Raw genomic sequence first — 25,119 nt, forward strand, 5'->3', positions numbered from 1 at the left:
CTCTTCACGACTCGCTCATGGCTGGACGGGAAAACGACAACTGGGCGCTGAGGAATCTGCATTCGGCGACATTGACGTGGTGGTTGGCGGAGTACAGTGGGCGGTACATGGACCCCAACACGCAAGACGCTGCTTTGCAGGGCATCAACTTTGAGGAGGAGGCCAACACCCGATCTGAAATTTTTCTGAAAGCACTCGGCGACGGCGCGTTTCATTTCATGCTATCGGTCAGTCAGGATGTGCGCCCCACGCGCTGGTACGACCCTCAGAAGACCAGCATGTTATCTACGCTGTTGCAGGACACCGCAGTCCTGAGCAGAGACTCGTCGCAGCCTGAGGACTTCTTCAAGGAGCTTCTCATGGAGCAATTACAGACGTTCGTGGACTCGTTCATTACTCACATGCCAGACACCCTACGTAAACTAAAAGCGGAAGAGGACGACCAGCGACGACAATTACAACTCCACTTCCAGCGCTCGACTGGAGAATATCCGCTCCACCTCGAACGATTCATGGTCATTGTCGCATACGCCTTCGATGGGTTTCCAGACGCAGCGGAAGACTTCTGGAGCGACAAAGAGAGCAATCTCTACGGATTCCTGCAATGGGCAGCCAAGCGCCAACCCACTCCCCGGATAGCTATGTTCTGCGAGATGTTACGGGCCATTGGTTCTGGAGAGGCAAATGCCGAAGCGGCGCATCGCTTCCTGCTTGAAGAGGGAGCATCTGCTTCAGGAAAGATCCGACGGACGAGTTCGCTCAGCTACACGACGATCTTCAATGAGCTGCGCGAGTTCGAGAACGACATACACGAGCCGAAGAAGCCTATCCAAAGCGGCGTCTATGCCCAGACCATGAACCCAATCGACCAGATCGTGGAACCAGAGAGCGCAACTATGTTGGAAAGCTACTTAAGACTCATTGCACACATTTGCCGACAGAGTTCTTCTGCGCGGATGTGGATCCTGGATCTCAAAGAGTATTCCTTTGCTGGCATCTGCTTCGGTCTATGCACCGACAAAGTTGAGAGTGGGCTTCGAGCAGCCGCTTACGACGCTCTGTCGGCTCTACTTGTGGGCAAGGACTTCACCCGTGCAGATGCCATGTGGAGTCTTCTGGATGAGTGGACGGTCAATGGCTTCTATACTGGATCCAGGCAAAACAACGCCTTGGGTGCTACACCCAGAGATGACTTGTGGCCAACGCTCGCCGACGGATACGACGAGTCCATCGCCCTGGTTCGTTTTCTGCACTCGCTCGTAGAGCCATATCCAGAGAACGAAGGCTTGAACGACAGTCTACCATTCCCTGAGGGCCTGGGATCGTCGCGCAGGATGCCGGGTATTGAAAGCTACATTGACTTCGTCATGCAGCAGGTGTTTGCAGAACGTTCCCTGGACGTGCTTGATCCGCTACAACGCAGCGTCATGCAATGGACATGCTTGCGCTTCATGGTAACATGTCTTTCCACGTTCAATGAGAATCTCGTCGTGTTCGCGAACAAGTCTAGCATACCTGTTGATTCGGTCATTGACCCCACATCACTTGCTGTGTACGTTGCGCTGCACCCATTTGCACGCGTCATGGAATGGCTCTTCAACGACAAGGTATTGAAGGCTCTTTTCGTTGCATCGCACCACGACGTGACCGAGGTCGACGCTGCTCCATCCGACTCTCCATTGATCCAGTCCCTGATGCTTAGCATCGAGGTGATGGATCTTGTGATGAAGCTCCAGGCGACGTACCTGGATATTGTCAAGCCAGTTCTCAAGCAACAAACGTCGTTCCAGCATTCTCCCGTGTCGAATTTGTCGCTTGCATCTTTCGAAGATGCGATCTTGAACAACTTGCAGGTCATCGTGGACCTGGGACTCTACTGCGGTACCGGTCACGAAGCCTTGACCATTGCCTCTCTCCAACTGCTAGAGAAGATGGCTTCTTCGCGGAAACTTGCAGTCTCGCCTGCGGGCTTCGGACAGCGATCAGGGCGCAGTAAGATTGTCGGCATACTGGAGAAGGACAACGAAGCCGAGCGCATCGGTCGGTCGCTCTCAGGTCTGATGCGGTTCAGCGCCGAAGAGCTCGAAGCTGGCGAGGATGCTTCCGGATATGTTGTCAAGCTCCGCGTATTGGACTTCTTGAACAGTTGTCTAGCTGCCGTGTCCCTCCGGCCCACCATAGCGCACATCCTTCTCGGTTTCTCATGTGGACCGAACACTGTCCGCGTTGCCGAGAACAGTCTCTGGTCAAACGGACAAGCCTTGTTCCACAGCATACTCCTTCTTGGGGTTCAGTATCCTGACAATGACGGCGAGCAGTTCATAGCTTGGCGGTCTGCTCTTAAGACCCGATGCTGGGATGTCTTGCAGAAGCTCTGGCGGTCGCCGCTGACGAGCGCGCTTGTGATGGAAGAGCTCCGTGACAACGAGCTGCTCTTTGTGGAGGCCCCCCAACTAACTCCCATTACTCTTGAGATACCCTGGGACGGAATGTCACTTGCGCAAGGGCTCGAGGTCACGCCCAACGATTACTCTCCATTCTTCTCAGGACCACCAGCTCTCGCCCTCCAGAGCTTCCTTCAAAGACGCGCTGCTTTCCTTGACTATGAGTCGAGAGAGCTGCGCTTGACGGTGAAAGAGAGCATGCCCACTATGAAGTCCAGGATCCAGTCTGTCCTTCTCGGTACCACGATACGGCCAGGCGAGGACGCAATGCCGAACCCGAACATCTTCGATCTATTCGACTTTATCGAACTGACATATCCTGAGCGCGCCCTGCCAGATCAGCACAAGTTCTTCGAAGGCGTCAACCTGACCTCGTGTCAAGAAGAAAAAGAGGGCAGCACTCTCTACTCTTTGCCACTCCTGGAACAAGTCATTCGTCTGAAGATGAAGTATTGGCGGAAGGAAGGCATGCTGAATGATCAAGAGCAAGAAGAACAACTCGTAGAGCAAGCCGAATTGCTCATGGCTATCTTCGTGGACTGGAACCGTCGCACACAACTTCTCCGCTACCACAAGGACATTCTGCAGTCGTGGGTTCAAGTCGTCATGGTCGCGGTACACAGCTGCGACTTCGAGAACGGCGCTCGCAGTTCATTTATCATGCAGACGCTACAAGTCATCCTACCCAAGCTTGAGCAGTCATACTCCTCCGACATCTTCACGGCTCTCCAGCTCGCCAGTCTAGCAGAGGCTCTCATCCAAAAGGTCGACTTTGAGTCAACAGCATTTGACAAGACTGGCGACTTTGCAAACGACCGCCTTTCTCAACTCTTCCGCGCTGCGCTCATTGGCATATACAGCCCCGTGTCCACCGCTGAACTGCGAGAGTACTGCTACCAGATCTGCTTCCGCTACATCCACGGTACCTTCAACAAAGCAACGCCCAACTCCCTCCTCGGCCGCCACACCCTTAGCGCCATCAAAAACTGCGGCACCAACATGCTCGAAGTAATCTGCGACGACGCCTACAGCGGCCAAGGAACCTGCAAAGTCTCCGCGCTCCTCCTCCTTAACGCCTTTGTCTCAGCCGCAACACGCCAGTCCTCAAAATACATCCTCGACAGCTTCGTCTCACTTAACTTCGTTGGCGTTCTCGTCGACAACATCAAGCACATTCCCGAAGAACTTTCCGCCGCGGCCGCTCCCTTGGTCCCCGTCCTACTCTCTTACTACGACGCCAGTCTCGCCCTCCTCCTTCGCGTATGCCAGTCCCGGCTCGGCGCCGCCCATGTCCTCAACGCCGGTCTCTTCCCTGCTATCCGCGACTCGCAGCTCTTCTCCGTAGACCCAGACATCGGTCTTGAATTCGATGACCCCAATGCGCTGCGCAAGTACTACGAACTCATGCTCGCTGTGCTGCGTGTTATCAACGCTGCGGTTATTGCGCGAGGACGGCAAAACGACCAGACGGTGTTCCAGGCGAGGGAGTTCTTGAAGGATAATAGACATAGTATGGTTAGCATTTTCAAAAGGAGTGTTAATGTGGGTGTGGGGATGGGCGAGGAATTACAGCAGGATATTGTGGATTTGGTGGATTGTTGGACCGTTTTGGTGGATGTTACGGGATTTTTGCAGGTAAGACTTCTTGACACGAAAGGCGACGAGGATGTTGATGCTAACACTTTGCAGTATGAGGATCAGTCGAGTGCGAAGAAGATTAGGGTGAACATGTTCTCTTGATGAACATCAAGTGTGATTGGAGGGAGGTGGAAGGAGCGGCCTCTTGCGCGCTTGCTGGAATTGCGAAAACATTTAGTAATAGAAGAATCATTTTGAACTCGTGTCGATCCGCGTCTTTCATGTTTGTGTCGCGATTCCGGTCTTATACTGGACGTTGGTGTATCGTGTTGCTTGGCATACTGTCCAAATCGGGAAAGTGTCCAAAAGCCGTCGATTGCGGGTGTCTGCATCGTTACCACACGGCTTCCGAGCGATATCCCAGCTGAAGATATGTTGCCCTCACACTTGCATCCCTAACTTTCGTCAAACTGGTAAGGGCTGCATCAGAATTGGACACCTATTGGCAGTACTCACTTTCCTGTGTACAGATCATACTGCACGATGCGGCGCCTGCTGCAAAGGCCACCTCGTCGGTCCTTCTGATCGTACCGTGGTTGACTGACGCTGCGCTACCGACCAGGCAACAATGCCACGTATCTCGCGTCTTCGCGGTAAATGTGAACTTATAACACAGACATTACTCCCTCAGAATCGGCACAGTACGTACAGCTGCTCAGTCGCACCCTCTCACGTCACCGGTCCCAGCCAAGCTCGACAATGGCACAACACACACCTGTCGAATGCACGGGTGTTCGCCCTGTGAACACGACTACCGCTGACCCTACCGCTACCCCGCTACCTGCTCTTCTCCGCCTTCCTCGCTGATCTATGAGGAGTATGTCCGCGTCGACGGCGGGTACATCTACAAACCCGAAACAAACAAACTTGCGCATGCAAATGGCTCGCCGATAGATTTGTCGCTACGCCTTGTCTGTCGACAGCTTGCATTAGAACTCCAGGGCCTTGCTTTGAAGTTGAATACTATCACGTTCGAGACATGCTTTTCAGAGACTTCACGGGAAGACGCAGGAATGTACCACGCCATGATTAAGAGGATCACGTGGCGCAAGCGGGAAGTGGTGAGGACATTTGCTCCGCAACTCTTTACACCCAGAATGGCCAAAGTGGTGGCGGACACATATCCACGGCTCTCGCCAGTCTTGGAGGGCTGGAGCAGAAGATCTGAACCTGAACTTGAGGTCTTGGCCACATCGGATGTAGACTGCGGTGAAGTTCCTTCGATTTGGCGCGACTGTCTCGGTGCCGTGCTGAGTCAGATCTCAGAACATTCAGATTTCGATGTGACTGTACTGGAAGAAGGCAAGGCCAGACCACGTTGGATTCCAAGCAATAGTCGACACATGTCCGAACTCATCAACGCAAGCCCAGTACTCTGGCATATACCCAGCAGGGCTGAACGCAATGAGCTAGCAGCTGTCGCCAAAGTTGAACCAAGCTATCCTTTCTACAAACAACGGACGAAATACACCTATTCCGCAGCCTCGTTAGCGCTTCGCTTCCTACAGTCACTTCCCGACACAGCGCTTGCGGCGATTCGTAGTATCCGTCTGCTGGAGAGTCATGAAACTGTGGCACATCCGGAATGCCACGGCCGCGGCTTTATCAAAATATGCCAACAATACCCAAGTATCTGTATTCAACGCTTCGCTAGTCTTTGGAAGGCTGTTTTTGACGTTGAGCTCGAGAGCCGACTCAACTATAGCTCCTTCAACGAAGATGGAGTGGATAGTTTCATGTTTGAGAGAGACCGATTAGCTGCCAGCGACATTACATACGCAGTGGGTACATGGGTGACCGAAGCACTGACTTTGCCCTCCCTTGGGATGCCGCATGGATGCTTCACGCTTATCCTTGATGGCAATCCGACACCTGATTACATGACCGAAATCTTTGATGTCGTGCAGCGAGACGTGGCTTTCCAGGCCGCACTCGACGTTGCATATGCTACTGGCTCGTTACCCGCACCGACATGGGTCGCTCGGAGACGTTGTACTGGCTACATGTTCGACGTTCTGCCGGCATTCATCCAAACGCTCTCGACAGATAGCCCACTCGTACGCTGTAACTTTGATCCCGGCCAAACTCACGACGCTAACAAGATCGCGGATGAACGTCGAGAATGGACTCCTCGGGATTGGAAAGAATCTTGGGACAGGCATTCTCCACGCGAGTTCCAAACCAAGGCTCCACTACCTCCATGGCATGAGCTACGATGGCAGTATGTGATAGTATAATAGCGGTTCAAGCAATCGAACTACGGCGTGCAATCACGATATGGGGAGAAGCGATAATCGTGCGTTCGTAATCCCTGGGTTCTCAACATTTTTATGTACCTAGCTTTGCTTTACTAGTTTCAAAACCCTAGTGTTCAACGACCTCTCAGAACACAACATGGTTGCGAAAGTACCTGCTCAAGAACATACTCATGACACTTCGAATACATGTTCCAGCCCATCGGTGTATCCCAGGCCTTCAACTTCTACCGGCACCGAGTGGTGGCATCGAACACTACAATCGCATCTCAGAGGACTGGCCTCAAGTCAGTAAAGACACACCCTTTACGAATGATGAACTCACAATTTGTCGGCAGGCATGGACATGATCGTTGATACCTTCAAACTCATATCACAATCAAGAGTCCTCCGCGATGCTGCCAAGATTTCTTCCCATGTTTCTAGATTGCTCTCCTTGAAGTAACCAGAGAAGGTCACCTTGGGAACATTCCTCAGGCGATCGAACGCCAACACGAAGAACAGATCAACAAACTTCCTCTGACAGGAAGCCGTATTGCGGAGCATATCGTGAACATGGCGCCACGGGTCGTTGATACTGAAAGTCTCGTCGCTAAACGGATTGTTGGGAATCTGGAAGTCGAAATGCAAGTGATCAAGGTTGAGGTTGGTGAGGATATCAAGGGTGAATTCTCCAGACGAAGTGCAAGGCTTGAATCCGCGCTTCCCACTGCTTCGGAAACCTAAGAGACGGAAAAACTGGCTGTTGCTCATGCTGAGTGCTGACCGACTGAGGGTGTTGAAGCCAGTCATGGATTTCACCGACTGAAGTAGCGCGATAGATGCGCCCATAGTATGGAGACGGGTGTAGCGCTTGACAGTGAACTCCCAGAGCATCTTCTGGAATTCGAAGCTGAACTGCCGGCTGACCAGGAGCAGGCTCCTCATCCAATGTGCATTTTTCCTTGACAGCCCATCGGTGGAAAACGCATCAGATCCCAGCCGATGCGGCTTGCAGCATCCGTATGTGGGTTTGGTGACTTCGTAGGGTATATCTATGCCAATGGTCTTGGGCCAGCCAGCGGTTTGAAAGGCAAGACTTGCTAGCCCTCGAGGCTCGTTCTCAAGGGGTCCGACATGAACGCACGTTTCGGACTTTTCAATTTCGCTATCACTCATGAGCGCGGGAAGTTCTTCGTCTTCCGAGTCATAAATGATGGTTTCGTCGTCAACGGTGCTACGTTCTCCTTGTGATCTCAGCAGCGCGTAGCATGGCTCGCTGCTGTTGTCGTCGATGTAGCAATTGCGGCACTCAACTTTAGCTCGTGGCCAGATAGCTGGTCCGATCAAAGCCTCGAGCACCGTGAATCGCAGTTCGGTGGGAAGTCTCATGTAGTCGAAAGCCTGCGTCATCAGACTTGTACTCCGAAGATAGGGGTGGTATAATAGCATACTTGTGAAAATTTGCGCTCCTCAAGACAGCCATCTCCAGCTGAGTGACTTTGGGAAGCGTAGCGCTTGTCCCAAGTTTCGTCCCATTCTAGGTAAATGACGTTGGCCATGCTCCGTCGCTTTTCGTGTTCGCCATCCTGGGGAAGGAGGCATGAGGTACACTGTAGATCTGATGACATGGTGTTGAAAGTATGTTGAGAGATAAAGTGGAGGATTCAAAAATAGTTTGGGCTCATATATCAAGAACAAGCGGGAGAAATTGTGAATGAATTAAAGAGATCGACAACGATTGAGGTGCCTGGCAAGAAGTAAACGCCCGTTCACAAGCTCGCTTGAAGACCGTGCAATGTTGGCAATACGAAACATTGCCCCTGGTTAGTTCTTGCGCCTGTGATGTCCGCGAAATAGGAGTCATCACCTCAACTCTGGAAGAGGTATGCCATCTATAGGTCCGCGAGTGAACTATACCGGATCCGGTATGGCGGCTGTATCGAGTTAGTACTGAGATGGTCAGCTACCGCGCAAAAAGCCACATGCCGTCGCTCGTACACATCGACTTTTTAGAATATGCAGCGAAAAGAGTTAGTCTTCATCACTGGTTGATGCGCGGACATTCGACAGCGCTGTGGGAGCTTTCATCAAATCATGATGTACCGAGGTAAGCCGTCAAGAGCTTGTGCGCGATGACGCTAGGTATGGGTTGCTAAAAGCCGCAGCGGGTTCCCGCTGGGAACTTCACCTCGTCACCACCCGATCGTGGGTACCTCATCATTTGTTCGCGTTCGCGCTTGCCCGACACGGTCTTACGCGACAGCAACCTACTGGACTGTTACGTGGCCACCGAGTCGCAAAAGCTGTCGCATCACCCCGCATAACACCGGCGCTCGATGTAGGGTCGCGAAAGTCTTCTTAGCATCCACGACGCACCTGCAGTTGATGCAACTCCTCATCATCGATGGTTCAGCCAAGACAAGCGGCCAGGATGCCCGCTACGGAAGGTGTAGCCCTGCCCAGCTCCAAGGATGATGTCCAACCGCCCAACCCAACTGTACGGCCTGCCATCCTCCGTCTGCCACGCGAGCTTCGGGATCTCATTTATGAATATTACATTCGGATCGAAGGCGGTTACACCTACGACTATGCATCGAACAAACTCCGAGAAGCCGATGGTCGCCCCGTCTCTATCGCCCTTACCGCATCCTGTCGACAAATTGCTTCCGAGCTTCGTGGCCTTCCCTTTAGCTACAATACAATCACGTTCTCTACGTATTTCTCGGAGTCAACAAATAAAGATGCGGGCGTCTTTCATAGCACCGTGGAAAGCATCTCACTCGCGAAAAGAGGGTTGATACGGCATTTGATACCACTTCTGCTTACAGAAGACATGGCACAGGAAGCTAGTCAAGCTTTTCCACAATTTGAACAAATCTTTGACGAGTGGGAGCCTGGAAGAAGTATCAACGCGCTACGCAATTGGGACTTCACTGGCGGTGAAGCCCGTTCGGTGTGGGAAGACTTCATGCAGCTCATCTTATCTTTACTTTCAAAGCATCCTAGGTTCCTCCAAGAATTGGAGGCAACTCATGAATCTTGTACAAGGCGTAAAGGATGCAAGGTACCCGGGTTAAGAAATGCTTACGTAGAACCCTGGTCAGTTCCCGATATCGTCGAAATGGAACGACTCGCGGACATCGTGAATGTTGAGCCTGAGCGGCCGGATTATTGGTCCAGTACCCGTTACTGCTTTTCTGCAGTACATGCAGCTCTCCGCTTCCTACAATCGATTCCTGCAACGACCCGCGGAATGATGCGCAAAGTCATTCTACTTGAGGACCGTCCATCTGTGGCGTATCCACAGTGTCATGCACGAGGCCTGATTCCCTTTTGCCAGGCACACAAGGAACTCTGCTTTGAGCGTGTCGTCGACCTGTGGAGAAACGCATTTCCCATGTCAACCAGAGCAATGTACGACTACATCAGAAGAAGTCAGGATGGCGACGATGTGAACACTATGCGGGATGATCGCTTGATCTCTGCGACAATCAGTGATGCCATAGGTTCTTGGATGACGGAAGCGCAAGCGCTGGGAACTCTTGGAATGCCGGAAGGGTCGCTCACCCACATATTCAACGGCGCACCCAATCTAGAACAAGCTTCACGTGCCTTTCAAGTGGTACAACGAGATGCTGCCTGGCAAGTAGCCCTAGATATTGCTTACACAAGAGGCACGCTTCCTCATCACTCGTGGTCTGAGCGGCGGCTCAAAACCGGGTACATCACCGAGTGCTTTCCAGACGTCGTCTCAAACCTTTCGAAAAAGGATGCGCCTATCCGATGCAACTTCAGCCTTGGTACCCCGTACAGCCCCAAGAAGCTGGGCCAAGATCATCGCGGATGGGATGATGATGACTGGGAGTCTCGTTGGAACTCTTATGAGCAGGCCAAATTCCAGACAGAGCCGCCACTCCCTCCTTGGCATATCCTGCGATGGGGCTATGTCCTTACACGATGAAATGTCGCCATACATTTTAGGCGCTCACATCTCTTGGACTTCGTAAGCGTTGCGCAGATCTCAGACCCCACTAGATGGAAGTTTGCATTGCGTGGGCACCGTGGCAGTGCAACCACTGTTGGGCGTCTCTCAAGCCCCGGACTAGCATATCCAGGGACCGTGGCGTTGTGTTAGTCCCCATAGCAGGTTATGGGAGCGAATGTCTTCTCCCAGGGTTCCTTTGATCTATATGCTAACGATTTGCGGTTATCGCATCTCGATCTCACGCTCAGCATGCCAAGTCATGGTGCATCCAATGTACGCACATCATCTCGGCGAATAAATATCGAAGACACTGATACATGAACCCCAAAGAACAAGCAAAATTTCCATGTGCATGCACGCCCGCCTGGACGGTCAACACTATGCAACGAGAGGCGTTAGCTTGGCTGAGTCCGCTACGTTGGCGAACCGGTGGCACCGATATCCGCAACGACGATAACTTCCAAAATTTTTGGGAGGCGCAGCACGGAATCAGAGACGTGCTGTATCGATGATGGTAATTACAACAAAGCCCGTAGGGTACCGAAAAGACGCCAGCATGGATAAGAGAAAGTGGGTCTACCGATTTTCTCCTCCGTACAGATCGTTGCTGCCTCCGCGAAAAGACACATACCAACGGAGACTCATTCAGATACGGGTCGCATACTGTGCGACGAATAATTCATCGATTGCGGGTATTGCTCTCGGTCTCACCGTGTAACCACGAGGCGAGCAGGCCGACGGGAAGGCATGCAATCACCTTAGCGACTCTAAGGGTCCTCGGCTGTTACTGCACCGTACCAGATTTGATCCTTCAGGCAACAACCAGCTACAGTCGCATTAACATTGCGGTACGATCGAGTGGAGAATTGATCTTGCAACTGTGGTTGTGATCTTCGGAGTGCAATGGGGTTTCAACGGCCTTCGCTACTTAAATGCAACAGACGCCACCTCCACTTGCTTTGTACTAATCATCCTCATTACCGTCAAGAAAGTCATCAGTTTCCAGCTTGCACATCTGTTTCACGAAGGGATGATTGCCGAACATTTAGCTACGCTCATGAACGTACCCTGGAGTACCTTCTTTACCAGGGAATTCCTCATCACACAATGCACAATCATCTTCTTGAGGATAATTCTGTTCCCATTCATCAGAAGACTCCTGTTCACCCACATTAGAAGACCTCTGTTCATTCGTAGCAAGAGATATCTCGTCACCCGCATCCAGGAACCTCTGTTCGCTCGCATCAGAGGGCATTTCTTCAATGCACCAACACCGACACCCAGGACCATACGCTGTGCAACCATAGCCATGGCTTCGCCTAGTCGTCCAAAGCACATGCAACTACAGTCACCCCTCTTTCGGTTACCGCGGGAACTACGAGATCAGATTTATGGCCATTACCTCGTTTGCGAAACCGGACTCGAATACGACTTCTGGAAAAACAAACTCACTCGGACCAACGGCAAACACATCGATCTATCACTGATTTACACTTGCCGCGAGGCTGCAGCCGAGCTGCAAGGTCTCGCTTTACGGCTCAACAAAGTCGTCTTCCGTACCGCATGGGCGGGTGCATCAAGAAGACATAATATTGGGACACTTGAGATCGCTATGAAAAGGTTGAATTTGAGGAAACACTTTCAGCTCAATGAGGTAGCTCAGTCTTGCTTGACGGACGAGACGGAGGCAGTGATAGGGCTTGTTTATCCACAATTTGCTCCTCTTCTGCGGGCGTGGAGACAAGAAGGCCCAATCGTACCGTTGTCATACCAAGACTACACTTACTACACTTGCGGCGAGCCACCTTCTGTGTACCGCGACTTCGTTCATTTTGCTTTGCGGATTCTAGAGGACAGCCCGCACACCAGCATACCTTTCGACGTGCGAAGTTTACCGCATCTCGAGCCTTGGCAAGAGCCGGATGATAAAGCGCTCGAGGAGCTTCTAGGAATCGCATTTGATAGAAGCACGCGCCCTAGTTTGCCCGATGTCGATAGGTGTATTATCTCCGCCGCTGCATGCGCCATCCGGTTCTTGAATTCTCTTCCAAGATCAATACGCTCAGAACTTAGACAAGTTGACCTGATCGAAGATCGCGAGTCTATCTCATATCCAGAATGTCATGTAAGGGGACTAGTCCCATTCTGCCAGGACAACAAAGAATTGCGTATCCATAGACGCGTCGATCTCTGGTGGAACGTACTTTGGAAGATTCATCGGGGAGGAAATATAATACCCGACGATCGGGTAACTCGAGCTATCGCAGAGTGGATGGTCGAAGCGACGGCACTTCCTTCTATGGGTATGCCTAGTAATGCCTTCAAGATGACATTCATCGATAGCGAATCCGGGCCAGATGAAGTCAGTAAGATTTTTGATGTCTTACAGCAATACGTCGCATGGCAAATCGCTACAGACTTGTGCTACGAGCGCCAAATTCTGCCAACATCGACCTGGACTAAGCGCAGACTGTCTCGTGGATATACCTACGAAACAATTTCACAGATCTTACTGGATATCGTCAATCAGGATTCTATCATACATTGCGACTTTTTACCGGGAAGAACACATGATCCTGAAAAGATTGCCGACAAGTTTACGGGAGAGTCGGTTGCCGAATGGCTGGCGTATCGGGTGATGCATCATACATCAGGCTTTATCAGCAAACCTAAGAATCGGCCATCGTGGTGTCCCACGCGCTAATTTCACTACCCATGCGGCGATACAAAGCGATTGAAAATGTGGATGCGATTTTGATGCGTCACTGCGTCAAGCTTAGTGACAATGCGGCTGGTTGCACGATCGCAAAAGCACATTACCTCCCAATAATCGTAGTTAACTCTACCATTTTCATAGCGAAGATTGGCCGCAAGCCTCTGCCATACAATACCATTATTTATCATTGTTCGAGTACCCCATACACAGATGTTTTACGTGCCCATCAATGCATTCATAAGTAAGACGAAATGGAAGTTCAGTGTCATGAATGTAAATTGCCATCTTTGCCACTAATAGCTATCAACACACCAATCAATCATAACGCTCATCCCATGCTGACTAGATAGCCGTGGAGCCCCGTAGTTTATGATAGACTGAGCAGGACAAAAAGCTCAATGTATCCACCGTCATTTTCTTGATGCTAACTAGAATGCGCATTTGGCGAAAAGACATCGCAAATCGCGGAGATACTCATCAGGATCTTCTTCCACCCGGTCCGGCATCCTCCACTCCTGATGCCAATCATAGAAAGCAACACGATTATCCCATATCCTCAGTCTACGCTTCAGGTTCGCCAAATGTCGCTCACGATTCTGCTCCTCATCCGCGAATTCGGGATCATCCATAAAGCCCTCCGCCATAGGCCGCACAGCCCGTATTTGGACGAAAGGCTTGACACACAGAAGGCCAGTCAGAGAATCCCAAATCTCTTCTCGCCTCCTAGAATCCATTGTGTGCGGCCAGGGTACGTAGTCTCCGGCATCGTTGCAGTATTCCCAGTCATTCGGGAGCACGATAGTCAATACACGGAGTTGAGGAAGTGATTCGAGGAGGTCGAAGAGTGGTTTGCACAAGTCGGTCCAGGTCATCTCGCACCACTGGGCTTGAGAAAGCGGAGGGGACTGCGGGTATATCATCTGATAGTTGAAATACCAACTGTAATACGATTTCTCAGACTCAGTTTGTCTGGACTCGAATTCGAGCTTGAACTTATACTCGATTATCCGGTCTCCACTACCGACGAACTGCGAGTTCATTGTCAAGTTTCGTAACCACATACGATGGTGTGGACCGATATCGGTGAGGAACTTGAGCAGCTCAAGGTGTTGGGACTTGCCGGCGAAGCGGAATTCATTCTCACCGTAAAACACCTCCGCGCACTCAGCGTGCATACCCTTGCACGTACGGAGGAGACTGAGCGAAAGTCTCGTAGGGCAATGGGAATAGCAGTTGTTGGGCCAGTCTTGAAGTTGTTGTCCATAAGGCTGGATAGCCTCGGATGCGACAAGGCAGTAGTGGTAAATCTCGACGCGTAGTTCGCTTGGAAGTCTGAGGAAGGGGGACGGTGATCCAGCCTGTGTTGGTTAGCATTGTGATTTCGTGTCATCATCTGGTATACTTGCGAGCTTACGAATGCTCTCGATCACGCATTTTGCTTCAATGGTAGGATCTTTGAGCATGTCTGGAAGCACATGTTTGCTAGCACCATTTGAACGTCGTAGTGGTGCCATGGTGTTTTTTTACAGGTAGTCAATGCACTACAACGGGGTTGAGTGCTCCAAGGGTAGCGAACCAAGACAAAGAAGGCGAACACGAGACTGATATAGGTTCTGCAGAACACTTACAGGAGGCAGCACTACCGGTCCGTGCATACTCCGTCCAAGTGCAAAGAAGGGAACCATCAGGCCTCATCGAGAATAAGACCATGCATCAAGTCTTTCATTCCACTACAGTGTCGATAGTGAAAGCCGTTCACAGGATATGGGGCATCGGACGTGGACTCGGACGTGCTGCACTAGTGGCAAATGATGCTTTTCTATACCTAACACATCACAGTAAGATCACCAAGCGAGGAAGTGGAACTCCTTACCTGTTAACCTTACCTTGACGTCGCTGCACTACTGGAACCATCGTGCTTGTAACTTACATTAATACCTACCCAGGCAAAACCGCGAGCAAAGAAGATAATTTGAAAAGAAAGAAAGAAAGCTAATAAAACATGCGGGAGAAAAGTTCACCTTGTCCTACCCATTCCGGCCTACCAAACCTGTGCAAAACCTGGGGTGATGAAGATCGTGACTGTAGTCGACTGAAGGATGACGCTGTACCTTTGCTTTACCAAAGAGTCGAGATCGAGACGTGGAGTGCTAGTCGCCGAGAATGTGTTGACGGATCGAAAGCCTAGAGGTAACATGTCGACAACCCTTACCATCCTGACCTGTAACGCTGTGTTGAATGGTCGAACGTCAAGAGCAGAACAAACTCGATCTTACCCTCAGAGCCGAGAAAGGGTGAGGCGAAGAAAGGGGAGGTAACCTTTGACAAACCCTTGCAGAAGATACGTGAGCCATCGAGCGGGCCTAGTATCTGCGGCGCTGGCTTCGGTCGTCGTAGCTGTCGCCTTCGTAGCCGCGCTTCCTTGAGCCGTCGTCTCGGCCTCCACCACCGTACCCACCGTCGCGGTCGCGGTATCGATCTCTGCTGCCGAGCGGTTCGTTGTTAGCGCCGCTGGATCCTCGGTCGTAGCCACCACCACCGCCGCCGCGTCGGTCTTCGTATCGTCCTCCGCCTCCACCGCGGTCGCCTCCGAATCCACCTCCGCCTCCTCGGTCGCCGCCAAAGCCACCGCCTCGTGGACCGCGAGGACCAGCTGGCGCGCCATCGGGAGGTCCGTAGCCGTTGGACTGATAGCCGATACCTCCGCGACCACCGCCAAAGTCACCTCGACCGCGGCCACCGAAACCTCCTCGTCCACCGCCGAAGCCTCCTCGGTCACCCCCGAATCCGCCACCAAAGCCGCCACGGCCACCACCTCGTCCGCCGAAACCTCCACCGAAGCCACCGCCGCGGGCTCCGAAGCCACCAGGGCCGGCTGGAGGTCCTCCAAATTGGCTGCCTCCTCCGCTTGGCCCGCGAGCAGACGGGCCCTTGGTGTAGCCTCGTCCGCCGAGACCGCCACCGAAGCGACGCGGGCGCCATCCAGAGACTGTGCGGCCGCGCTCGACATCTACAAGCACACGTCGATCCTTGATCTTGATGCCATCTGTCTCCTTGTATGCAGCCTTCATGTCCTTTTCGCGCTCGAAGACGATAAAAGCATAGCCGCGCTTTCGCTTCTTGGGTGGCGCGTCGGCGGGTTGGGTGACGTCTTCAACGATCCGAATGCGCTCGATGGGACCGTAGCGGCCGAATTCGCGCTCGAGGTCATCGGAGGTGACGCCATAGGATAGGCGAGAAACGAAAAGCGTCTTGAAGGCGTCGCCCTGTACTTTAGGATCTTCGACGGGTTTGTCTAGATAATGTTAGTGAGTGATGCAAATAACAATTGCGCACGTAAGCGAACGAGCGCGCGTGGTGATGTCGTACAATCCTTGACCCCTTCCGTAAGCAGATACTCCTGTTTCTCCTTCTTTTCGAGCTTCTTGCGATCGCGCTTCTGCAGCCAGCTGTCGGTGGGCACGTAGCCGTCGTTATCTTTGTACTCCCTCAGCGCCTCCATGTACTGGCCAATGCCGCCAATCTTGGGCGTGCAGCGCTTCTCAGGCGCGTGGTCGGAAGGCTCGACCCAGCGCAGCGGCGGCCGCGGGGCGAATAGGTTCAGCAGCATCGGGGGGAGTAGATGCGTCATGGTTGCGAGTTTGTTTCTGGAATGCGCTCCAGACGGCGATGTGGAATAGTTGGAATATGAGGAGTGGAGGGCGCGACGATGAAAGTCGATGTTTGGGAGTTGGGGCGTTCGAGGAAGCTGCGACGCGGAGTTCGCACTAGCGCAAACCTAGGCTGCGACCACCGCACGTGAGATCCGGGCCCGACTTTGGACTTTGAGATTGGTGAAAGCACCCGTCACCACCGCAATTGCCCGCCAACATGCCTCTCTCGGCTATCAAGACGGTCGCAAAGGCTCAGGTATGTCTCTACTGATACATCTGTCCCCGCATTTGTCATCCTGGATGCTAATTACGACCGCAGAACGGCGTAGGAGCCTTTGTCCTACCATGCAAGTCCATCACCTTCCACTACTGTAACTGGTGGGGGTCGTCGAAAGGCATGAACGCCTTTCTCAAAGCCTCTCTCCCCGCCTTCGCCAAGCGCAACCCTCAGATCGAAATCTCCGTCAGCCCGCGGCCACGCCACCACCCCGTAATTATCGCAAACTACATCAACGGCGCTCAGCGGTCAATATGTGTGAGGAACCTGCAAAATGAGGGTGTGAGGGAAAAGGCAGAGATGTTAAGGAACAGCACAGGAGAGAAGAACAGGAGGCTGGACGGACGACCAGTGAAGAGTCTGAACGAGAACGTTAGGGGTATTTGGAGTCCGTTCCACGGCAGCAAAGTCACTTTATGAAGAACGGAAGACGGATGAAGACGAACAATATACGCAACGATATCCAGCGAGAGTCCGGGCAAGGCGTGGTGGCCTCTCGGCCAAAGCTCTGCTTTTGTGACACCAATGCGGAAGGACCCGACATTTTTCAGGCATGCCCAAGAAGATGGTAGCGGTACATACTGGCTGGAAATGCATACACACTGTACAAACAATGTATCAAGAATGCAAAAATCACGAAATCTTCAGAGTCCATACAGATGATCTTCATGTACGTTCATTTTGCTGAATCTACACAAGTCCTAGCCAAGTCTTCTCTTATCTCATAAGATCATAACCATTAGCTGCCGAAGCACGCTCCAATCAACTATAGACGAGCATCGCTTCGAGGCATTCATGCCTGGTTGGCGTTGATGATGTCAACGAAGGCAGGCTTCAAGCTAGCACCGCCGACAAGGAAACCGTCAATGTCGGCCTGCTTGGCAAGCTCCGCGCAGTTCTTCTCTGAGACACTGCCACCGTACAGGATACGGGTCTTCTCGGCAGCCTCGGCAGAGACCTCCTTCTTGAGCCACTCACGGAGGGCGGCGTGGACTTCTTGTGCTTGCTCGGTGGTTGCGACCTTGCCGGTACCGATGGCCCTGTTATGTGTTAGTAACTACGAAGTCTGAGGGTTTGAAGGCTCAACGTACCAGATGGGCTCGTAGGCAACGACAATCTTGCTCCAGTCCTTGACCTTGTCCGCGACAGCCTTCAGCTGCTTGGTGACAACGTTGACAGTCTCGCCCGCCTCGCGCTGCTCAAGGCTCTCACCGCAGCACAGGATTACACTGAGACCGTTGTCGATGGCAGTCTTTGTCTTGCTGGCGACGAAGTCGTCGGTCTCTTGCAGGATCTGGCGACGCTCAGAGTGACCAAGGATAGCCCAGGTGATGCCGCTGTCCTTGAGTTGTTGAGCCGAGATCTCGCCGGTGAAGGCACCGTTAGGCTTGTCGAAGACGTTTTGCGCCGCGACCTCAATACCCTTGCGGAGGTGCTCGCGTGCGAGGAGGAGGTAGAGCGCTGGTGGTGCGATGACGACCTCTGGTTCTGGAGTCAGTGTTTCGTCCTCTCAATGGTGTGATGGATTTTTGCGCTTTTCTCGGATCGCTGGGAAGGTCCTTCGACGTACCTGTGTTCTGGTCGAGCTGGGCCTTGTTGAGGTTCTCGACGAGCGACTTGATGGTCTGAATGTCGCCATTCCTTTAGACTTGTCAGCTTCTCTTCATCATCTCCAAGCACTCACAGCTTGTGAAAGTACCCACATCTTGTAGTTGCCGCCGACGAAGAATTGACGAGCCATGTTTGCGGTTGGTTTGGTTGTGTTTGCGTGAAAAAGGTGTTGTGTTAGGATATATAAGGATGTGGGATTGTAATTGAGTGTTGTGAATGAGGAAGGCACGGAATGTTGTTGTTGTTGAGCAGGAGCAGCACTTCTTACAGCTTAGTGGGGTGACGCGGGGCTAGTGACGTCTGAGGGCTCTGAGCTGTGCTGTACAGTAACAGCATCCGGCAAAACTCGGGCTTGAGCGAAGCATCGCTGAAAAACAATGGGGATGGTGATCCAATAGGAAATCTCTTCAGCGAATTGGCAAGTGTCGCGACGTTTCATTATACATCTTGTGGGACCCCATACCAGGTAGCTACGGAAGCCATGCCGTTGCATTGCGGCATTTACATCTGAAGATGTATGCTTCAAATCTATATGTGTCGAGAAGAAAAAGACGCGTTACAGTATCCATCACTCTACTTAGTGTTTCCGACTGGATGAAGCGATGACGAAAGAGTGGGGTCACCCACTTGATCATCCCGCAGCGCTTCTTAGCTCTCAGCCTCACAGCCGGCTGAAATCCTTCACATGCACGGCCTTAGCACCGCATTTCACCACACGACCATTGCCGGTACCCTAATGTCATCCGAAATGCAAGACTCTCCGACTGTTCACGGCTTGTCGGTCACACCGCTAACGCAATGCGCCCATTGGCACTCCCCGCTTGACATCATCGCCATCAAGCATTTTTGCTGCCAGAAGTTCTACGCATGTATCAGTTGCCACGATGCATGCGAGTCTCATGGGTCTGATATCTGGCCCTACACACGAAGAGATGAGAGCGCAGTGCTTTGCGGGAAGTGCAAGCATGTGCTGACCGTTACCGAATACATGGACAGCGGAAGCCAATGCACACAATGCGGAAGCGCATTCAATCCTGGATGTAGAAACCACTGGGAATTATACTTTGAGCTAAACAAGAAGCCGCAGTGATACGCTGAGAGTATGGTCACGAGCTGCGGGTGTTCCCAGGCAGCACTCCCAACCGAACCATGATAACACCATTGCATACTGCGACCTGATCGTCTTCCGGCCACGGTTACTAGATCAACGTGTCTTCGGAACACTTCTCATCGTATAATTCCCGGGTTCCCTCATAGCCTTCGAGCATTCACCTGGACTTCAATCAACATCCCACCTACGGGCGAAACCACAATGGCCTTCGAAGAATCTTCAGCTCTGGCCTGCATGTTCATCGTCAAGAACATTGTTATCCCGCCCTCTCGTACTATACCGTCAGATCAGGATGTCTTTACCGGACTAGTACGACCTAACCTATCCTTCATGGATTTACCGCGAGAACTTCGAGATATCGTATACGAGCCCTACCTACCGGACACTGAAAGCACATACGACGCAAAGACACACAAGTTCACTATCACTAGCCAGGGAGCCAACGACATGTCCCTCGGCTTCACTTGTCATACCATCTTAGAGGAGCTACTTTGTCGCGCATTCGAAGTCAATCTAACTTTTCATGCTGCTTTCGTGCACACGCCACGCGAGAGTGACGATCAATGGGTCGATGACATAGGCCATATCTTACTTTACAAGGAGGATATCGTCGATGAAATGGCCCGTGGGTTTCTATCGGAGGCCGGAGAGGAAGAGATAGCTGCATGCTATCCCCAGTTTCAGCCCATACTCTCTGCCTGGCGCTTGAACCGCGATGGAACATGGTTCTCCAAGGGCTATGACTGGGGAGAGGCACCATCCATATATCGCGACTTCATTCAGCACACGTTGACTGTGCTGGCAAAGCATCCCGACTTCGCGGCGGACGACGTAGACTGGACCGACGCCCTACGAATACCATCAGACGGCCAGACACCAAGTCGCAACCTCTTGGATCTTACCAATCTACAGTCCAAACTTTGGTCAATTCCTACGAACGGAGACTTCATGCATACCGTGTCTATCTCTGGATTTCCTACGGAGAATACCGATTACCCCAATACCATTAGGTACCCATTCTCGGCCGCAGCTATCGCAATACGATTCCTCAACTTCCTGCCCCAGGGCCTGCGGAAGCAGATCCAACGTCTCCGCCTTGTTGAAAACCGAACTTCTATCGCGCATCCGGAGTGCCACATGCGAGGCTTGATACCATTCTGCATCGATATGCCAAAACTCCGCATCGAACGACGCGTCAGCATCTGGAAAACAGCTTCTGCTTGTCACCATCCATACCCTTGGCGTAACGAGAGACGAGTTTATGTGCGAGAAGGCAGACAGGAGGGCAAAAAGAAGCCTAAACGTAACCGGAGAATCTGGCCAGGCTGGAGTAATGATCCTTCGTTCGATGACTGGTGGACTGCTCGTTTGTTACCAGAAGGTCAGTCTGTGACGAAAGCGATCGCACCCTGGATCATAGAGGCTGACGCCTTGGAATCGCTCGGCATGCCGGCCGGTGTATGCACTCTAGTATTCAAAGGAGACACAGCTCTGTATCCTCATCTCGCACACAATATGTTCAACAACGTTATACAACGCGACGCCGCGTGGCAAATGGCCATGAACCTGATGTTCACGACCGAAAACTCGGATAGTTCGCAAATCGAGTGGTTTTCAAAGCGACGCGGTCTCGGATACTTCTACGAGAAGTTTCCAGTTTTACTTCAGCAAATGACCGCGGGGACAGGTCACTTCAAGTGTGATTTCGATCTGGGGGTTGAACAAGATGCCAGGACCGTCGCCCGAGGCTTGCCATTTTATGCTTCTCCACAATGGAACTGGCTCTGGCGCCACCATCAGCTGAACTCAAATGATAAGGCGTATGCTCTGATCTTCAAGGTTCTGAGCCCTAACCGCCCTGGGCCTCACTGATTCAATGGAACCTGTCGCCTGGAAAACATTTCCGAAGCCTTGAATTACTCTAAATCGATGATGCAGAAGAGGAGACTCAATTGAGGAGCCCATGGAACACATTGTAGAATGCACTCATTCGCCATAGATGCTCCATATCACATTCAATCATGATTTGTATCCCTTATTTACTTATTTCCCCAACGTCAAAAACAGCCTGTCGCCAATATCGCCCAGCCCGGGCTTAATCATGCCCTTCTCATCAACCCCCTTATCGCACCCACCAACCCACACCTCAACCCCCTCTTCCCACTCCCCGCACGCCTTCTGCAGCCCCTCTTCGGTCGCCAGAATAGCCACGACGATAATCCGCTTCACACCCCAGTCCTTCAGCGTGTCAATCGCCGCCTGTGCCGTCGCACCCGTCGCGATGATGGGATCTACGATGATGGCGAGTTCTGGTTGGGGCTTGGTTGAGCCAGCTGCGTGCGGAGTGTGGTAGGGCAGGTTGTTGTAGTATTCTACGGGTTGTAAGGTGGACTTCTCGCGGTAGAGACCGAGGTGGTGGACGGGTACGGGCATGGGTAGCAGGGAGGAGAGCGCGGGGACCATGGAGAGGCCGGAGCGGAGGATGGGGACGAGGGATATGGAGGTCGGTGAGGGGGAGGTGGTGGTTGTGGTGTATTCGTAGCCGAGCGGGGATTTGTCCTGGAAGACGGCATGTTAGCAGGTGGTATGGTATGGTATAGCATTGCTGCTATGGTTGTTGGCTGGGTGATTTGGGGATATGGGAATCCTTCTATGTATATGTCGTGGAATACACCCCACTATGTGACATGATGTGACCGGGTGAATGTAAATGTGATGGAATGGGTGAACGTACGATGCCTGCCTCTTGTGCCTTTAGGCCAGCGGCCAGTGCCTCATAACCGACCATGAGAGCGAGTTCATGCACCAGGGTCTGCGCATCTTTGGACCCTGTGCTCACGGATCGGAGCTGTGAGAGCTTCGCCTGGAGACATGGGTGTGTTGAGACGTGGGCGTTCTTGGGGAGGTTGATGCCAGACATGGTGGATTCGCAGTGTAATTACGTAGAGAAGATAGAGTAGTATTGCAGGTCTTGGTATTCTGGAATATATAGTCGGTGTTCAACTTGACACCTACTGTCCATTCAAGAAGGTGCATGAGACAAGCGCGTGGTCACGCCTAGCTCCCCACATGCCGGCGATAACAGATGCCATGGCGTCGGGCGCCTCCGTGACACGAAACCTTGTCACGCCTCGGCAGGTGCAGTGCCGCTAGACTGGGGAGCCCCTGCCAATCGGAGAAAAAGGAAGCGCGCGCCATTCGTCCCATTCTCTGCATAAGCAAAGGTTACTGAGATTTGACCTTTTCTTATTTGGCGCAGGAGGGAGGAGAGACGCGAAGGAGGGCTGATATACGTGTGCTGTCTTATTCTTGGGCATCGCCACTTTTGTCCCGGCATCATAGAAAGCAGCATGGCGCGTTACTCCAAGTTGCACACGGCGTCTTGAGCTGAAATTATACACTACAAAGTTGCGGGTGACTGCTCATCTTGGGACCCGCACGTCATTGCACATCGAAGCTGCATGCACAAACGGGACCAGGACGGCAGCTATGGCCAACGCTGCACTCGACGACGACGATGTCCCCACCAAGCGCGAGTCGCATTTCAACAACCAGCGCTCGTCGCTGCGTTCTTCCACGCTCTCCGAAGAGTCAGCGCACCGCCCGGAACCGCGATCACGAACCCGCAGCGACCTGCGCCGCCTGCACGACTTCAACCTCGACCTCGAGAGAGTCCACTCGGAGCACGCGGATAGCGAGCCATTGCCCTCGCCTACCTCGACCGCCTCGCCTGCACCCAATGTGCCGTATACGCGACAGCGGAATCACTCGTACAGCAGCGTGAAGCGGTGGGACAAAAACGCCGGAAAGCACCGTTCGCTCAGTACAGTCTCTTCACGAGCCGGCGAGAGCAAGCACGACGACGACCTCCTAGGAGCAGACTCGTGGCTCCATCTCTACAACGACAACGCGCACTCGCCCAATCTTCCCACGCCTTTGCGCACACCCAGAACGCGAGCGCAGAGTAGGGCGTCACAGAGAGAGAATGCTGGTGGTGGTAGTCCGGCATCTCAAACACATCCACACCGATCGAGAAGACCCTCTTTTCCACTCGGACGAGTAGCGCCCGGTGCTGCGTCAGGGTCTCAACTAGACATTACGGCTCTGCCCAGCATGTCGCCTGTCCAAGAAGACGGCCACGACCACACCCACCACTACGATGATCACCACACCGACGCAGAGCACTATCTGCGCTCCAAGCGCACCCCTGGGCAACAAAAAGCATCGAGATGTGCCACGGAGCTGTACACCATCTCCTACCTCATTTTCTTCTCCATATGGGGCACGCTAGCTCGTCTGGGTCTACAGGCCCTGACTTTCTACCCCGGCGCACCGGTCATCTTCTCTGAGCTCTGGGCTAATGTCGCCGGCACATTCATAATGGGGTTTCTATCCGAAGACCGCCGTCTCTTCGCCGCCGAATGGGGGAGTCGCAGTAATAGTAATGATGGCGAAGAGAAACTCCCCGAACCAACCGATTATCCCGCCAACGATATCGAACACTCGCAACACAAGGCGCGGCATGGGAAGATCAAGAAGACGATACCGATGTATATTGGTCTTGCGACAGGGTTCTGTGGCTCGTTCACGAGCTTCTCGAGTTTCATGCGCGACATCTTCCTCGCGCTGTCGAATGATCTCAAGAGCCCTATAAACCATCCCTATCCTGCGGGTACATCTACGCCATCTGTGACCACCACAGTACCGCGAAACGGCGGATACTCCGTCATGGCCATCCTAGCCACAATCATAATAACCATAGCAACATGTTACTGCGCCCTCCATATCGGCGCACATCTCGCTCTCGCGCTCGACCGCTTCACGCCCAGCCTACCCTTCCGCTTCACACGCCGCATTTGCGATCCCATCTTCGTCATCCTAGGGTGGGGCGTATGGTTCGGCGCAATCATCATGGTGTGCCTCCCACCCTATTCAGCCTGGCGCAGTCAAGCCCTTTTCGCATGCGTCTTCGCGCCCGCAGGCTGTCTCCTCCGCTACTACATCTCCCTCTTCCTCAATCCCATTGCACCTTCCTTCCCGCTCGGCACCTTCACCGTCAATATCTTCGGTACTGCGGTACTGGGTATGGCGTACGATCTCCAACACGTACCCCTCAGCAATACAGGGCTGGTTGGAGGTAGCGTGGTGGGCTGTGCGGTCCTCCAGGGCATACAAGATGGGTTCTGTGGCTGTTTGACTACGGTTAGCACGTGGATTGTGGAGATTGATACGGCGAAGAGGAGGAGGAGTGCGTATGTTTATGCGGGCGCGAGTGTGGGTGCGGGGTTGGGGTTGTTGGTTGTGGTTATGGGGAGTGTGAGGTGGACGGTGGGGTGGGAGGAGATGTTGTGTATGACGTGAACTGATGATGGTTCGACTTTTGCTTCCTTGCATTTATGGTTTTGGCTTTTTGAGGAATATAGTCATGATATGATGGGTCATGAGAC

At 52.7% G+C, this 25,119-nt stretch overlaps 8 protein-coding genes across 8 annotated transcripts; 3 read left to right on the forward strand and 5 right to left on the reverse strand.

The window, feature by feature from the left end:
• Positions 1-6,658: 6,658 nt before the first annotated feature.
• J4E90_010436 (uncharacterized protein) lies at positions 6,659-7,947 on the reverse strand (the record flags this gene model as incomplete). The annotated part of the gene is made up of 2 exons (XM_051439948.1): positions 6,659-7,720; positions 7,771-7,947. The coding sequence occupies 2 exons, from the start codon at positions 7,945-7,947 to the stop codon at positions 6,659-6,661; spliced, it is 1,239 nt and encodes a 412-aa protein (XP_051286170.1).
• Positions 7,948-13,448: 5,501 nt separating this feature from the next.
• On the reverse strand, positions 13,449-14,534 carry J4E90_010437 (uncharacterized protein; the record flags this gene model as incomplete). Its single annotated transcript, XM_051439949.1, has 2 exons — positions 13,449-14,266; positions 14,423-14,534. The coding sequence occupies 2 exons, from the start codon at positions 14,532-14,534 to the stop codon at positions 13,449-13,451; spliced, it is 930 nt and encodes a 309-aa protein (XP_051286171.1).
• Positions 14,535-15,383: 849 nt separating this feature from the next.
• Positions 15,384-16,651, reverse strand: J4E90_010438 (uncharacterized protein; the record flags this gene model as incomplete). The annotated part of the gene is made up of 2 exons (XM_051439950.1): positions 15,384-16,315; positions 16,390-16,651. 2 exons carry the CDS (start codon positions 16,649-16,651, stop codon positions 15,384-15,386), a joined length of 1,194 nt encoding a protein of 397 aa, XP_051286172.1.
• A 239-nt stretch (positions 16,652-16,890) lies between these two features.
• On the forward strand, positions 16,891-17,370 carry J4E90_010439 (uncharacterized protein; the record flags this gene model as incomplete). The annotated part of the gene is made up of 2 exons (XM_051439951.1): positions 16,891-16,929; positions 16,993-17,370. 2 exons carry the CDS (start codon positions 16,891-16,893, stop codon positions 17,368-17,370), a joined length of 417 nt encoding a protein of 138 aa, XP_051286173.1.
• Positions 17,371-17,743: 373 nt separating this feature from the next.
• Positions 17,744-18,691, reverse strand: J4E90_010440 (uncharacterized protein; the record flags this gene model as incomplete). The annotated part of the gene is made up of 4 exons (XM_051439952.1): positions 17,744-17,990; positions 18,042-18,432; positions 18,521-18,591; positions 18,654-18,691. 4 exons carry the CDS (start codon positions 18,689-18,691, stop codon positions 17,744-17,746), a joined length of 747 nt encoding a protein of 248 aa, XP_051286174.1.
• A 1,182-nt stretch (positions 18,692-19,873) lies between these two features.
• J4E90_010441 (uncharacterized protein) lies at positions 19,874-21,544 on the forward strand (the record flags this gene model as incomplete). The annotated part of the gene is made up of 1 exon (XM_051439953.1): positions 19,874-21,544. One exon carries the CDS (start codon positions 19,874-19,876, stop codon positions 21,542-21,544), a length of 1,671 nt encoding a protein of 556 aa, XP_051286175.1.
• A 171-nt stretch (positions 21,545-21,715) lies between these two features.
• On the reverse strand, positions 21,716-22,592 carry J4E90_010442 (uncharacterized protein; the record flags this gene model as incomplete). Its single annotated transcript, XM_051439954.1, has 2 exons — positions 21,716-22,231; positions 22,407-22,592. The coding sequence occupies 2 exons, from the start codon at positions 22,590-22,592 to the stop codon at positions 21,716-21,718; spliced, it is 702 nt and encodes a 233-aa protein (XP_051286176.1).
• A 569-nt stretch (positions 22,593-23,161) lies between these two features.
• On the forward strand, positions 23,162-25,033 carry J4E90_010443 (uncharacterized protein; the record flags this gene model as incomplete). Its single annotated transcript, XM_051439955.1, has 1 exon — positions 23,162-25,033. One exon carries the CDS (start codon positions 23,162-23,164, stop codon positions 25,031-25,033), a length of 1,872 nt encoding a protein of 623 aa, XP_051286177.1.
• Between the last annotated feature and the right edge of the window lie 86 nt (positions 25,034-25,119).

Source organism: Alternaria incomplexa (assembly GCF_024043165.1).
Source record: "Alternaria incomplexa strain BMP 0042 chromosome Unknown scaffold_22, whole genome shotgun sequence".
NCBI classification, from domain to species: domain Eukaryota; kingdom Fungi; phylum Ascomycota; class Dothideomycetes; order Pleosporales; family Pleosporaceae; genus Alternaria; species Alternaria incomplexa.